We start from the raw sequence: 15,617 nt of genomic DNA on the forward strand, positions 1-15,617 counted from the left end.
ATCCAGATTATAGCGCATCGTCCTCCTCCAACATCCAGATTATAGAGCATCTTCCTACTCCAACATCCAGATTATAGAGCATCCTCCTCCTCCTCCTCTAACATCCAGATTATAGAACATCTTCCCCCTCCAACACTCAGACCATAGAGCGTCTTCCTCCCCCAACACCCAGATTATAGAGCATCTTCCTCCTACTCACATCCAGATTATAGAGCACCGTCCTCCCCCAACACCCAGATTATAGAGCATCGTCCTCCTCTGACATCCAGATGATAGAGCATCTTCCTCCTCTGGCATCCAGATTATAGCGCATCTTCCTCCTCCAACACCAAGATTATAGAGGATATTCCTCCACTAACTGGTCTTAAATTAATCAGTGTTTACATTGTGCGACACAGTGCTAACAGTTCAGCTAATGCTAACACTAAAATTATACAATTTCTAGTAACTTAAAAGTAACTAAAGCCTGTAATCCAGTACTGGTTTTGAGTAACTTGCACAACACTGCCTGTAAGTAGATTTTATTTTTTACTGCGTCACGATTTTGTCCGGTTTGAATACAGGACGTCTGGTTTCTCTGGTGGATTCACGTTAACGAGGTTTTGGTTGTTTCTTTTGGCTCAAACATGGAATTACTGGTTTTTAGGTGTTTTACTTCTTCACGCAGAATTCACTCCTCCCTCCGTATCGTTAAGTGTTGAGAGTGAAAGTGTCCCCCCCCCCCCCCCCCCCCCCCCCCCTCCAGCATCACTCTGCACCTGAAGATCTCCTGCCCCCCCTCACCCGCCCACTCCCAGACCAGCCTGGCCTCCACGGACCCCCCGACCCCGCCGCGGCCCGCCCAGGCCCAGGTCAGCATCCGGCTGGAGTCGGACTGCGAGGAGCAGCGACATCAGCATCGTCAACTGAAACACCAGCAGCAGCATCGCCGCCCCGCCAATCCTCCACACACACGACTGAGAGCCCACTTCGAAGACTCCTGTGATGAGACCATCCTGTGACACACACACACACACACACACACACACACACACACACACACACACACACACACACACACACACACACACACACACACACACACACAATCTGCCCCATTGTATCTATCAGGGCCACAAAATGGGAAAAGGTTAGTTTTGTTTTCTCAGAATTTTCAAAAATAAATTAAAAAGAAAAAAAAATCCCATTTACCCACAAATTTATTTTGCAGAATCAGTTCTGAGAATAGTAGAACATTTTTGACTTTGTTAGATTTTCAGAGATGAGCAATTTCTTTCCCTCAAGCCACTTTGATAAAAATTTTATTTTTGATTTTACTATTTTACCCAGAAGAAGAAAAAAAGCTCCTACCTGGAACCTAAATGTATTTATAACTTCAGCTGAGTTCTCAGGTTGTCTGCTGAAAGACTTTGTGCCGTGAGTAGAAAGAAACAACCAAAAGAGATGAAAGTCCTCTGACCTGCTTTTCATCGGGAAGTTTCCCGGTTTATTTTTGTGCATTTAATTTGTATTAGTCAGAGATTTACACAATGTGAATGATGAATGTAAATCCTTGAGAAAAAAAAAAGGAATAAATCTATTTAAAGTCACTTTTGTCATATTTGATTTTTCCTTCAGTTTTCCATTTGTAAAAATGTAGAATAGTTTTATCAAATCAGTTCAGGATGCTTTGTTTTTATTAAAGTCATTACCGTTTCTCTTTGAAGCACATTACTTTGTACAACTTCTGGGTTTTCAGATTTTCAAAATTGACTAAAGGTTTATTCTGGTTTCACTATTCTTTTTTCACAATTTCAGCTTAATTTACCTGTAAAAGGGTAAAATCATGTTTTGGTCTTTGACCCATCAGGGTTTTCAGATAATTTGATAAAAAAAAACTAGTGAAGATAAAAAAGTAGTGTAACTATTGAGTGAGAACCTGTTGACTGAAAGTTGAACAGGACTTGAGAAAGACAAAGGTGACAGAAGATTTCTTTATTTGCTTTCAAAGTCACAATAAAACCAAACAAACTGCAGCAAATCTAGTCAAAGTATTTTAACCAGCAGACTTCTCATTTCAGCATCAACATTTTAAAGCAAAAGTCCTCAGAAGCAAATAAAAGCTGAATTGTGGAATGCTCAAAACTTTACTGGAACCCCTGGAGTGGATGGAGTTTCTGCAGATCTGGAGGAGAAGCTGCTCAGTTTCCTCCTCGGAGACGCAGGACAAGATGGAGGGTGGACTCCTTCTGGATGTTGTAGTCAGAGAGGGTACGGCCGTCTTCCAGCTGTTTACCGGCAAAGATGAGACGCTGCTGGTCTGGGGGGATTCCCTCCTTGTCCTGGATCTTGGCCTTGACGTTTTCAATGGTGTCACTGGGCTCCACCTCCAGGGTGATGGTCTTACCGGTGAGGGTCTTGACGAAGATCTGCATCCCTCCCCGGAGACGCAGGACAAGATGGAGGGTGGACTCCTTCTGGATGTTGTAGTCAGAGAGGGTACGGCCGTCTTCCAGCTGTTTACCGGCGAAGATCAACCTCTGCTGGTCTGGGGGGATTCCCTCCTTGTCCTGGATCTTAGCTTTAACATTCTCGATGGTGTCACTGGGCTCCACCTCCAGGGTGATGGTCTTACCGGTGAGGGTCTTGACAAAGATCTGCATCTTGACACTAAAACAAAGGATAAGAGTAATGAAGAAAACAAACACGTTTTATAAAGCAGGACTCACCAATGTGTGTAGTTACGGTGTTCTGATTTTGCTAAATTAAGTACAAGCTGTAGTTCGATAATAATCATATTGACATTATTGCCCATGAGTTATAAACAAAAAAAGCTTTCTCATAGATACGACTGAATTTTTTTGTTTTTCTGAAAGAAACTAAAGTTTGAAATGTTCAAACGTAAACAAATCAGTCAGTCCAGCTCACAAATCTCAACTGCAACGGCAAGTTTAAAGTTTACAGAAAAACTATTGACGAACGTGACAGAGAAATAAAGAAAAGCAACAAAAACCTGAGAGTTCACAACATTTTATGAAAAATTATAAATGTAATAATCCACCCGAATCAGAAACAACTACAAGAATAAGAGTAGAATATTTAAATTCACATTTATGGACGTGAAATTTACCAGTTAAACATGGAAACTAACAAAAGTGCATAATCGCTTTTCATTGAAAGGAACAAGTCAATGAAAAATGACGTCACTGATTAGCATTGCTAGGCTAAGTTGGTTTCCTTTAAACTGGGTGGCAGCCACCACGTAATTCTACAAGCTTCGAACTACGAGAAACCGACTTCGGTCGCTTTCGAGTACACACACCGCCCGCATACGTGAAGTTATTTCGCAATAAATGAGGTGTAATTCACGTTATAAGGCTGAAGCCGGCGAAGCTAACATGCTAATGTTGCTAAAATAACCAGGAAGCAGCGAGAAAACACCGGGCCGCTTATTGGCGATAAAAGACGTGAACCGGACCGCACACGTCCTCCCCGATGTAATAGAGGTTAAGATACAAATATTAAGTATTTGAACTGATAAAGTAAAAAGTTATTTCGACTAAAAACCAGTTTGTGACGGTTTCTCCCCGCGAGTTCGCTTCGTCAGCGACAAGACGACGTAGTTCGAGATTAACGCGTAAACAAGCACTAAATTAAAGCGTCAATGAGTCGTACCACCTCGAAAAGTATGGATTGTGACGAAATATGTTCTTTTTAAGTTATAAAAACACACAAATACTCACAAACAAATGGCTTATGTTTGTTAAAATCTCTCCTTCTAGTGAGGCTGCAGCGTTTACCGGGCAGAGCGCAGCGGAGTGGTTCTTATACGACACGACTCGTGTATCCTTCCGCTGGTTCACCACAGGAAATAGTCCCCTACGTAAAAGACAAAAAAACGTTTTCCAGCTTTAAAAAGTAGCTCGGATGATCTTTCATTAGTTTGGGTTACTTTTTTTTCCCTTTACCTTCATTACACATTGTTGTAATGAGCAGTTTTTAGACTTTTAGGGTCTTTTACAGGTTTGTGTGCATCAAACTTTTTTTTCTAAATTAACTAAAGACTTATTCTGTATTCACCATTTTTATTTTTTACTGGATTAACTTTTTTCATAATTTCATGAATCCTCAGATTTTTTTTCCATAATTTAATGAATTAACTTTTCTCCAAATTTACTATTACAGTCAGATTTTTACTAAGAATTTAGAGATTTCAACTGAATTTACAAAAGTTCTCCAGGATTTAATCTTTTCCAATTTCTTTACTTTTTCCTCAAAAAAAGATATTTCAAAACAACAAAAATGCAATAATGTTTTTGAAATGTTTGCTTGCAGTTGACTTTTTTCTTTCAAAACTAGATCAATATTTTTCCCTTAAGTCAATTTTAAGCTTAATTTATTAATTTACCTGTAAAAGGGTAAAATCATGTTTTGGTCTTTTGACTCATCAGGGTTTTCAGATCATTTGATAAATGAGAATTATTAAAACATCTATATCAAGTTTAAAAAAAATATTGAACGTATAAGAACCTATAAGAACGTATTTACTATGTAAAATACATCCACCCCCATACTCTGTACATGTCCACACTTATAGGCACCGTGTGCATATTCTTCCATTATATTTTTACCTTTTTTTTTTTTTTTTTAGTTCCTGCTATGTGTGCTTCTTTCTATGTACTATCCTGCTGTACCACTGCAAATTTCTCCACATGCAAGATAAATAAAAGGGATATCTTATCTTCCTGCAGTTTTACTTTGAGGAAAACTAAAACTGGTTTAACTGTTGACTTAAAACGGAGGAACCATAAAAAAGTAGTGTAACTATGGAGTGAGAACCTGTTGACTGAAAGTTGAACAGGACTTGAGAAAGACAAAGGTGACAGAAGATTTCTTTATTTGCTTTCAAAGTCACAATAAAACCAAACAAACTGCAGCAAATCTAGTCAAAGTATTTTAACCAGCAGACTTCTCATTTCAGCATCAACATTTTAAAGCAAAAGTCCTCAGAAGCAAATAAAAGCTGAATTGTGGAATGCTCAAAACTTTACTGGAACCCCTGGAGTGGATGGAGTTTCTGCAGATCTGGAGGAGAAGCTGCTCAGTTTCCTCCTCGGAGACGCAGGACAAGATGGAGGGTGGACTCCTTCTGGATGTTGTAGTCAGAGAGTGTACGGCCGTCTTCCAGCTGTTTACCGGCAAAGATGAGACGCTGCTGGTCTGGGGGGATTCCCTCCTTGTCCTGGATCTTGGCCTTGACGTTTTCAATGGTGTCGCTGGGCTCCACCTCCAGGGTGATGGTCTTTCCGGTCAGGGTCTTGACAAAGATCTGCATCCCTCCCCTCAGACGCAGGACAAGATGGAGGGTGGACTCCTTCTGGATGTTGTAGTCAGAGAGCGTACGGCCGTCTTCCAGCTGTTTACCGGCGAAGATCAACCTCTGCTGGTCTGGGGGGATTCCCTCCTTGTCCTGGATCTTGGCCTTGACGTTTTCAATGGTGTCACTGGGCTCCACCTCCAGGGTGATGGTCTTTCCGGTGAGGGTCTTGACGAAGATCTGCATCCCTCCCCTCAGACGCAGGACAAGATGGAGGGTGGACTCCTTCTGGATGTTGTAGTCAGAGAGCGTACGGCCGTCTTCCAGCTGTTTACCGGCAAAGATCAACCTCTGCTGGTCTGGGGGGATTCCCTCCTTGTCCTGGATCTTGGCCTTGACGTTTTCAATGGTGTCGCTGGGCTCCACCTCCAGGGTGATGGTCTTACCAGTCAGGGTCTTGACAAAGATCTGCATCCCTCCTCGGAGACGGAGCACCAGGTGGAGGGTGGACTCCTTCTGGATGTTGTAGTCAGAGAGCGTACGGCCGTCTTCCAGCTGTTTACCGGCGAAGATCAACCTCTGCTGGTCTGGGGGGATTCCCTCCTTGTCCTGGATCTTGGCCTTGACGTTTTCAATGGTGTCACTGGGCTCCACCTCCAGGGTGATGGTCTTTCCGGTCAGGGTCTTGACAAAGATCTGCATCCCTCCCCTCAGACGCAGGACAAGATGGAGGGTGGACTCCTTCTGGATGTTGTAGTCAGAGAGGGTACGGCCGTCTTCCAGCTGTTTACCGGCAAAGATCAACCTCTGCTGGTCTGGGGGGATTCCCTCCTTGTCCTGGATCTTGGCTTTAACATTCTCGATGGTGTCGCTGGGCTCCACCTCCAGGGTGATGGTCTTACCGGTGAGGGTCTTGACGAAGATCTGCATCTTGACACTAAAACAAAAGGATATAATAAATATAAAGGTGTCCATTTTTAAAAACCCGACCAAGAAATCATGATTTTACAAGATAACTGTGTGACAGTTTAACTTGAATACCACTGTGTGGGGGTAGTGACTAAATGTGAGTAAATAAATCTCAAACAAACAACTTTTTTAAATTCAAATTGATGGATGTGAAATTTACACCAAATATAAGAGATTGAAAATAGTACATAGTCTCATAGTGGTATGTATGACGTCACATATTAGCATTGCGAGGCTAACTGTTTCCTTTAAACTGGGTCAAACTCGCCACTTTCTTCTGGAAGCTTACAAACTACAAGAACCCGACTTCGGACGCTTTCTAGAACACACACCTCTCGCATACGTGAAGTTATTTCGTAATAAATGCGGTGGAATTCACATAAAAAGGCTGAAGCTGGCGAAGCTAACATGCTAATGTTGCTAAAATAACCAGGAAGCAGCGAGAAAACACCGGGCCGCTTATTGACGATAAAAGACGTTAATCGAACCGCACACGTCCTCCTCGATGTAATGGAGGTTAAAATCTAAATATGAGGACTTCGAACAGATAAAGTAAAACGTTATTTCGACTAACAACCAGTTTGTCGGCGTTTTTTTTCCCCTCAGTTAGCTCGGCCAGTTAGCCTCGTCAGCTACCGACGACGTAGTTCGAGATTAACGCGTAAAAAATCACTAAATTAAAGCGTCAAAAACTCGTACCACCTCGAAAATATGTAATGTGACGAAATATGTTGTTTTTAAGTGATAAAAACGCACAAATACTCACAAACAAATGGCTTATGTTTGTTAAAGTCTGTCCTTCGGGTGATGCTGCAGCGTATAACGGGCACAGCGCAGCGGAGTGGTTCTTATACACCACGACTCGCATATCCCTCCGCCAGCTCACCACAGGAAATAGTCCCCTACGTAAAAGACAAAAATAGGCTTTACAGACTTAAAAAGTCTATAAAATTGCTCTGATGTTCTTTAATGAGCAGTTTTTCCACTTTTAGTGTCTTTATAGGTTTGTGTGCATAAACTTAAATCATTATTTTTTGAATAACCAAAGATTCAGAATTCTGTCACCATTCAAGAAAGTAAATATAAATATATATAAAGACAAATAATTATTAGGTCATAAAGTGTAGTTAAATGATAAAATTAATGTTTTTTAAGCTGCTGAAATAACATCTGACTGTGATTCTGAATGTCACTGCAGTTTGTGATAAATAAATAAATAAATAAATAAATAAATAAATAAATAAATAAATAAATAAATAAATAAATAAATAAATAAATAAATAAATAAATAAATAAATAAATAAATAAAGCGACATCCTTCAAACAGGAGGAAACCTTCACGTTTCATCTTCCAACAGTGTGAAACTAATGACAGACTACACATTATTAAGTTTTCACCGTCTTTCTAATTGCTTTTTGATTTCAGATCATCACAGAAACATTTCCATCCTCCTGCAGCTCATTGGGCTTCAATGATCCATCCACCTCCCAAAAAGAAAAAAGAAAAACAGAATCATTTCTGAACGCCAGCTTTCATTTCGAGCCGCTACAGAAAACACACATTAAAATTCAGGGGAATGAAAGAGAATTAATCAAAAGAACTACACCAAGGAACATTATTAACATAAAAATCTGCAGTAAGAGAAAGATGCGACATGAATGACATTTAATAAATGAAAACAGTGACAACATGATGGAAAAAACCTGATAAGTAGATGCAGGATTACATAAACCAACCACACTCATCGTAAAATAAGTAAGAAAATTAAAAAATGCAGGAAACAAATAAAAAAAATGACCATAAAATCAATAAAAAGTAGCAAAGAGAAACTATTAAATTGAAGGATTTCTTAAAATGTCTTTAAAATTCTGAATGTAATCAGAATTAAATTCTATTAAGAATTATCAATAGTTTGAATTTAAATTTCTTAAATAGTAGCAAATCACGTAAAGTCATGTGACTGTTGTAAAAAAAAATTTTGAGACGGGGTTTTAATGGTAAAGTCTTGAGTACGGGACAACACTGACAACCATGTAGTTATTATGCCCGGCCACAAGATGGCGCTGTCGATTGTTTTTGTGATGAAACCGCACAGACGTGTAGAGAGAACAATACGTCATAAACGTTAACACTGGAAGAACCCGACATTCGTACGGACTGACGACAAACTAGATGCTATCAGCCGTGAATCTCAACTATAAAACTACCGAAATGAACGACAAAACTAGAATACGCACTGCGAGTCAGACCACTATGGGGGCCGCCATGTTTGTTTACAGGCACATCGGAGCACTGCTGTCTTGTAAACGGAGCCCCTCCCCCCAAACTGACGAAAACAGACCATAAATAACACACACACACACACACACACACACACACACACACACACACACACACACACACACACACACACACACACACACACAAATATTGAATTCCCAGGGAACTACTTCATGTTAGCGATGACTCTTCAGCAAGTAAAGTTAAACATGGAGTTCCACAGGGTTCTGTGTTAGGACTTCTATTTTTCATATTACACACACACACACACACACACACACACACACACACACACACACACACACACACACACACACACACACACACACACACACACACACACACTGACAGTGAGTCAGATGCTCGAACTCTATTGCACGTTTGTTCGTCTATTTCCTGACGATCTGCGTGCCGCGGCGCTCATTAAGAGGATGATGCTGCTCAGGAAGGAATCTGCCTCCCGCTCCATTGAACTCCTGCTGGAAGCTGCGGGTGAATCTCATTAGGTTGCCGGTTAAACGCTGAATGAAACACAGCGGGGCGGCGTCTGGAAATCACCGCCAGGATTCTCCTCCTTCAGCGGCCTCAGCGGGAGTCGCCAGGACATTAAAGCGGAGGCGGATGCGGCGGGGGGCAGGATTCACTGCCCCGGCATCGGGGTAAATACGTCCTGTGGAGAAACTGCGGCGGAGAAAGCGATCAGTCAAACCTCAGGAAGCCTTCGGAAAGACGCAAAACATGGCCCAACATTAAAACTGCGTCGTTTTCAGCGTTTCTCTCGTTTTCGTGTGAAACAGACGTCGTTGAAAACATGAAACGTTTGTGAAACAAAAACAGAAAAACTGTGTTTTTACCTGAAATGTGAAAGTGCCTACGTGTAAATTCAGATAGACAGACAGACAGACAGACAGATAGATAGATAGATAGATAGATAGATAGATAGATAGATAGATAGATAGATAGATAGACAGATAGAATAATCTTAGTTAAAGGAGACATATCATGCTTTTAAATCCTTCCTTTTTACATATAAATCATACAGTTGTGGTCTATACAACGCGAAACTGCAATGCTTGGGTCTGAATTCCTCATTATTAGAGCTCCACAGGCCCCTTTTCAACCCCTTTTCTGATGCGCTTCTGAGAGCAACTCGTTTTGGGGCGGTCTCTTCAAATGCAAATGAGACACTTCATACCCCGCCTCCTCTCCAGGTTGCAGAGGTGATACTCGGTTCAACGTCACCCTGTTCAGCCATCTTTGTAGTTTGATAGAACAGATACAATTATCTAGCGGCGCAGAAACTTTATATTCACACATTATTTACAAAATGTCAACAAGGGAAGATTTGTCCATCCAGCCATACATGTTGGAGCCAGAGTCGGACCCGGCGGAGCGAGATGAAAATGACGATGATGCACCTACAGAACAACGTCTTCATATGGATGTAACGCAATGGTGTGTTACTATATTTACACTAACTTCTCCATCCATGCCCACTACTACAATACTGCCTGTATTACAACGACTATTTAACACAGAAGTTACATTCTAATCTAAAACGAGCACACAGCGCTAACATATGAAGACGGTGCAACTGCTAATGCTAACAAAACAATGACAGGGACGTCTTATCATCACACTTTTTAGCGTTATATACAGCTTACCGAAGTGCTCTGTTCGTCGTCTCCATAGATAGAAGGAACTGACCGCTCCTCAGACGAAGTCTTTCGGCAAATCCTTCTTTATACTGGCGGAGGTTGCTGAAGCAGTCGTCCTTAAAGTGCTTCGCGCACACAAAAATGACCTTACCCACAGATGTGGGTACATTTCTGTGAAAAATAAAACTCAACCAGGCACTTCGAAAAGGTTCTGATGCTGGGAGACGGTGTAACGAAGCTTGTGGGTTACTACATCCAACAACCGAACATTTCCACTTATCCTCTCGTAACTTCGGTTGGACTACAAAATCGCAGCGAGAAACAAAAATGGCGGATTGCTCGAAATGTCGATGTCCTAATTTGGCAGTTCCGCTGAGAATACTGTGACGTCATTGTTCAAAAAACGTAATAGAGAATAGAAAAATCGAAACCGATCGCAAAATATGACCAAAACAGAATATAAAGATATCAACGGAGCACCTGAAGAGACTACTTTGAACTTTTCTGTACTTCTAAACACTCTAAATATACAACAAAATGCATTTAAAGGCTAAAAAAGTGGATTTAGCATGATATGTCCCCTTTAAGTCAAGGCAACTTAAAATAGATTGATTGAAGTTACATTGAGATGATTTAATTGAAGGGAGAATCAAATAATGAGTTAATTGGACTTGTTGTGAGATATTTCAATTAATTCATTAAGTTTAAATAAAATTTTATAATTGATTAATCATATCAAGCTAACTTTAATTTGTGTTTATTCAAGTTTATTAGAAATTATCTGAGTCTACTAATTAACTTTAGTTAATTAGTCTAAATTATTCTCTTAAATTATTGAATCAGATTTAATTTGATGGTTTAATTGATAAAATTATTTGAGTAAAAACACAAATTACTTTTTAAAAATGGACACAGACACGGAATAATTCAAGGAGACACGACAGAGTTTATAAATCTCGTTTTGTACTTTTTTATTGAAGTTTTACTCTTTATTTAGGGAAACTGTCAACATTTGTCGTCTCAGAATGAAAATGTACATTTATCAATCTGCATAAAACATCACATGTACAGTACATCAAAATAAATACGTCATCTGGAGGCTCGACTGAGCTTAAAGTCGAAGATCGATCGAAGTTTGAACTACGGCTACGCTTTTTACATTGCGACCGCCACGTCTGCGGCGAGACGCCGGCGAGCTTCACGCCTCCGTAAAGATCCTCTGTTGGTCTGACACCCGGAGGCCTCTGGACACCTGGAGGCCCCTGGACGCCTGGAGGAGGCCCCTGGACACCCGGAGGCCCCTGGACGCCTGGAGGAGGCCCCTGGACGCCCAGAGGCCCCTGGACGCCCGGAGGCCCCTGGACGCCTGGAGGAGGCCCCTGGACGCCCAGAGGCCCCTGGACACCCAGAGGCCTCTGGACACCCGGATGCCCCATGACGCCTGGAGGAGGCCCCTGGACGTCCGGAGGCCCCTGGATGCCCGGAGGCCCCTGGACACCCGGAGGCCCCTGGACGTCCGGAGGCCCCTGGACACCCGGAGGCCCCTGGACGTCCGGAGGCCCCTGGACACCCGGAGGCCCCTGGACACCCGGAGGCCCCTGGACACCCGGAGGCCCCTGGACGCCCGGAGGCCCCTGGACACCCGGAGGCCCCTGGACGCCCGGAGGCCCCTGGACACCCGGAGGCCCCTGGACACCCGGAGGCCCCTGGACGCCCGGAGGCCCCTGGACGCCCGGAGGCCCCTGGACACCCGGAGGCCCCTGGACGCCCCTGGACACCCGGAGGCCCCTGGACACCTGGAGGCCCCTGGACGCCCGGAGGCCCCTGGACACCCGGAGGCCCCTGGACACCCGGAGGCCCCTGGACACCCGGAGGCCCCTGGACACCCGGAGGCCCCTGGATGCCGCGCGACCGCCAGCCGGCTGCCATTTCACTACACGTTTCAGGAAGGAAAACATCGGCAACTACGCTGGACGGCCAAGAACAGAATAGAAAGTACAGCTACAGCCTGAAGACAGGATGGAGAGCAGAGATACAGGAGGACAGAAGAGGAAGAGGAGGAGGACAAAAAAATGGAGAAGAAGAAGAAGACAAAGGAGGAGGAGGAGAAGACAGTCAAAGAAGATAGAGAAGGAAGAGGAGGAGGAGTAGAAGAAGAAGAAGACAAAGTAGACAAAAAAGAAGGTGAAGAAGGAGGAACCACAATGACGTAATGTGAAGTAATGAAAGTTAAAAATAAAAAAGAAGGATCTGCAGCAGTTGCCATGAAACTTCAGTTCAATCAAATGAATGAATCAGTCATTAGGTTGATCCACACTAATCCTAATGCTAACGCTAGTTAACTACTGGTGCTCGTCTAAACTATCATTTCCAGTCTTTTGCACGACGAACAGGAAAACTGGAAGATGAAACAGAAAACTGAAACAATAAACCTTCATCCTGGATTTTTGAAAAGAAACCAAATAAAGAACGACGCAAACGGCCCACGACCCAACGTTCTTCTTCTTCTGCAGAGACTTCGTAAAACTAACTTGTAAGAAAGAGCTTCTTGTTCTCACATCATGAACGGGATTCTTTTGGGTTATATTTGCCGAGCTGGATTCCAAACGTACAACACAAGTTACAGGATTTGAAGGCGGCAATTAATGGAAGCAGAAGGTGATTTCATGAACTGTGTTAAAGTTCCTCCAGCAGAATCCAGCTTGAAAATCTACTTCCTGAATATATGCTCAATATTGGATCATAGGAGCTGCATTCAGAATCTGCTGTGTCTCTGTGAGCTGGACTGGCCCCGCCCACACATGCCCATCTTGGGAAGAGGAGGAAGTACTTCCTCTCGTGGTGCCATGTGCCAGAGCAGAGCTGCTTTATTGTTGGAGGAGTCAAAGGGAGGGCCTACCTTGATTGTGATTGGCTGAACCCCCGATGACACTATATAGGGTTTGATTTCTGATTGGCTGGTTGGAGCAACACACTTTTTAAAAACGTCCTTCAGAAAAGTAATGACAACGTATTAGAGCTGAACATCAACAACTAAAACTGGCTCCTACATTTCTTCCCATGAGGATTCTGGAGGAGGAACTTTAGGAATCAGATCCTTCAGAACGGAACTAAACTGAGTGTGCGACTAAAAAGTGCCGTGACGCCTCCATCCCTCCGTCCTCTCACTGAATCCTGTCCCGGGCCGCCTTCCTTTCTCCTCTCCTTCACCGCTTTTTGTCTCTTTTCACATCCGACCTTCTCGGATGGTCTTTGGCGGTCTCAGGTCTCCGTCTCCCGCCGCCACCGCCGCCGTTCCGGGTTCCGGGTTCCTCCCCTCGAGAGGAAGCGATCGGTCGCTGCGCCTCGCGGCAGAAGGGGGCTGGACATCATTATTGGTATTTACATGGCCTCCTCCTGGGCGGAGCAGGGGAGGGCGGGAGAGAGGGAGGGCGAGGAGGAGGGGGGAGGACGAAGAGTTCTGCTGGGTGGAAATGTCTCTGGGGACGGGTTCTTCATATCGATACCTCGTATTCACGAGAGTCCTGAGGAGAGAGGAAGCAGCGTGTCAGAACTCCGTCACGTCTTTGGAAAATCAACTCGGTGGCATCTGTAGGACTCGGAGGTGTGGAAGATCAAACACTTCTTAGGCCCCGCCCACACGACGACGCCTCGTTGTTTGTCCGACCATCCACACGGCGGCTGCGCTTAAAGAGCCTGAAAACAGTGTTTGTTTTTGAAAATGGGAGAAATTTTAAAACGCCGCCACCTCGGCGTTGACGTGTGGACGGACAAGACGCTGATTAGCTGAAAATGATGATGTCATGGCCCCGCCTCTCAACAACGGCGGACGACCTGCTCCGGGTCGAGCCGCACAAGCTACCGATGCAAGTCGCTTTCATACACGTTAGATTTGTCAATTTCTCTTTTTTCATGCTCCGTGTCGTCGTCTCTGTTTTTGGTGTATTTCTGTGGCGGTGTTATAGCGCCACCTATAGGCCTGGCAGACGTACCACATCATTTTGAGTAGTTTTCATGGTGTCGTGTCGACGGGAAAATTTTAAAGAAGGGAGGAAAAAATCTGATTTTTGTCTCGTGTGGATGGGGCCTCAGTAAACCACTGAGGATTCCAAACATGAGGGGGCGGGGCTTGTAGGAGTTTCTACCACTGAGGATTGAATTCTTAGATAATCTCAGAGTCCTTAAACCCTGAGACTTTAAGTTTGGACTTGAATGAAAACAGAAAACATTCGTTGTAGTTTGGGTAGTTTGTTTTCACGACAACGGTGCTCAGATACTGAAAACGCGACTTTTTGAAAATGTTCTGACTCGTCTCAGTGACAGTATTTTTCTGAAACGCTTCGACTGCTCATGGTCACCACAGCCGTAGTAAGTAGTTCTTCTGCACATGCTCAGTAGAGACAATCAGAACGAAGTTTCCTCCAGTGTCATGGCTCCCAGTTCAGATTCTCCTGGACTTTATTTTGACAGTCACCGTAATGACAATCCACCTTGGTGATCTGTCCACTAGAATGTCCGTGTTTATATGTTTATAGCGTGTTGTTCTCTGCTGCATGTGTGTGTGTGTGGCTTCAGTACAAAAACAAACAATGGCGCCAACTCGTGGCCCAACATGAAAACTACGTTTTTAGCGTTTAAACATAAACAAACATTGTTTTGGTAAACGCAAAACTTTTCGAAAAGGAAAATGCTAAAAAAATATGCGTTTTCACGTGAAACGTGTAAACAGAGCCTAACACATAATAATTCCAGCCATGAGGGGGCGACGTTTGAAGAATTTTCAACTCCCTAAAATATTCCAATAAAAAGAATTCCAAACTTAAAGTCTTGGGACCTCTGGAAGATTAAGGGGTGGGGCTTTGAGCCGATGAAAACTCTGTCCTGCTGCATCCTTCGCATTTAAAGACCAACAACATGAAAATAACGAACGACTCCGAGTTACGAAGACAACTGTAAGAAGTGGAGGTTGTCACTCACTCCTCCGGTCTCGTAGAGCGGGTTGTCGAACTCTGTCTCCACAGTGATCTGTCGGTAAGGATGAGGGTAAATGAGAGGCAGCCTCAAGTTGGAGTGATATCTGCACCTGGAGACCACAAAAACATCTCAAATCAGACTTCTGGTTCCAGTCAAAGGAGCAAAATTGTGATTAGAAAGCTTCTTTTAAAAATGATTGGTACTGAAAAGAAAAAGGCTTTTTATGGGACGTTTTCCATTATTTCAGAATGAAAATCACAAATATGCAAATTCAATTCATACGACAAAATCCATAAAAAGCTCATGATTAATTATCATTATTATTATTATTATTATTATTAATAATAATAATTTTAATGATAATACTACTACTACTAATAATTTTAATGATAATAATAATAATAATAATAATAATAATAATAATAATAATAATAATAAT

The 15,617-nt window shown here is 43.0% G+C and overlaps 3 protein-coding genes across 4 annotated transcripts in view; all 3 read right to left on the bottom strand.

The window, feature by feature from the left end:
- Positions 1–1,959: 1,959 nt before the first annotated feature.
- LOC308117951 (polyubiquitin) lies at positions 1,960–3,824 on the bottom strand. The gene is made up of 2 exons (XM_080477074.1): positions 3,723–3,824; positions 1,960–2,649 (listed from the first exon to the last, which is right to left on the bottom strand). The coding sequence occupies exon 2, from the start codon at positions 2,640–2,642 to the stop codon at positions 2,181–2,183; it is 462 nt and encodes a 153-aa protein (XP_080333200.1). The 5' UTR covers positions 2,643–2,649; positions 3,723–3,824; the 3' UTR covers positions 1,960–2,180.
- A 1,035-nt stretch (positions 3,825–4,859) lies between these two features.
- ubc (ubiquitin C) lies at positions 4,860–7,124 on the bottom strand. 2 transcript variants are annotated; one of them, XM_080477367.1, is made up of 3 exons: positions 7,032–7,124; positions 5,495–6,233; positions 4,860–5,266 (listed from the first exon to the last, which is right to left on the bottom strand). In XM_080477367.1, exons 2-3 carry the CDS (start codon positions 6,224–6,226, stop codon positions 5,081–5,083), a joined length of 918 nt encoding a protein of 305 aa, XP_080333493.1. In that variant the 5' UTR covers positions 6,227–6,233; positions 7,032–7,124; the 3' UTR covers positions 4,860–5,080. The 2 variants fall into 2 exon arrangements, with proteins under 2 accessions (XP_080333493.1, XP_080333492.1); XM_080477366.1 differs by having other exon boundaries at positions 4,860–6,233.
- A 6,574-nt stretch (positions 7,125–13,698) lies between these two features.
- The window catches only part of sez6l (seizure related 6 homolog (mouse)-like), a gene marked incomplete at both ends in the record, with an annotated part of 35,560 nt that continues 33,641 nt past the window's right edge, over positions 13,699–15,617 (bottom strand). Inside the window, 2 exons of the mRNA XM_080477649.1 lie at positions 13,699–13,728; positions 15,182–15,287. Coding sequence (XP_080333775.1) covers positions 13,699–13,728; positions 15,182–15,287 — 136 coding nt within the window. The remainder of the gene's footprint in view (positions 13,729–15,181; positions 15,288–15,617) is intronic.

The sequence above is a fragment of the Lipophrys pholis genome, assembly GCF_963383615.2.
Source record: "Lipophrys pholis genome assembly, chromosome: 12".
Classification (NCBI taxonomy): domain Eukaryota; kingdom Metazoa; phylum Chordata; class Actinopteri; order Blenniiformes; family Blenniidae; genus Lipophrys; species Lipophrys pholis.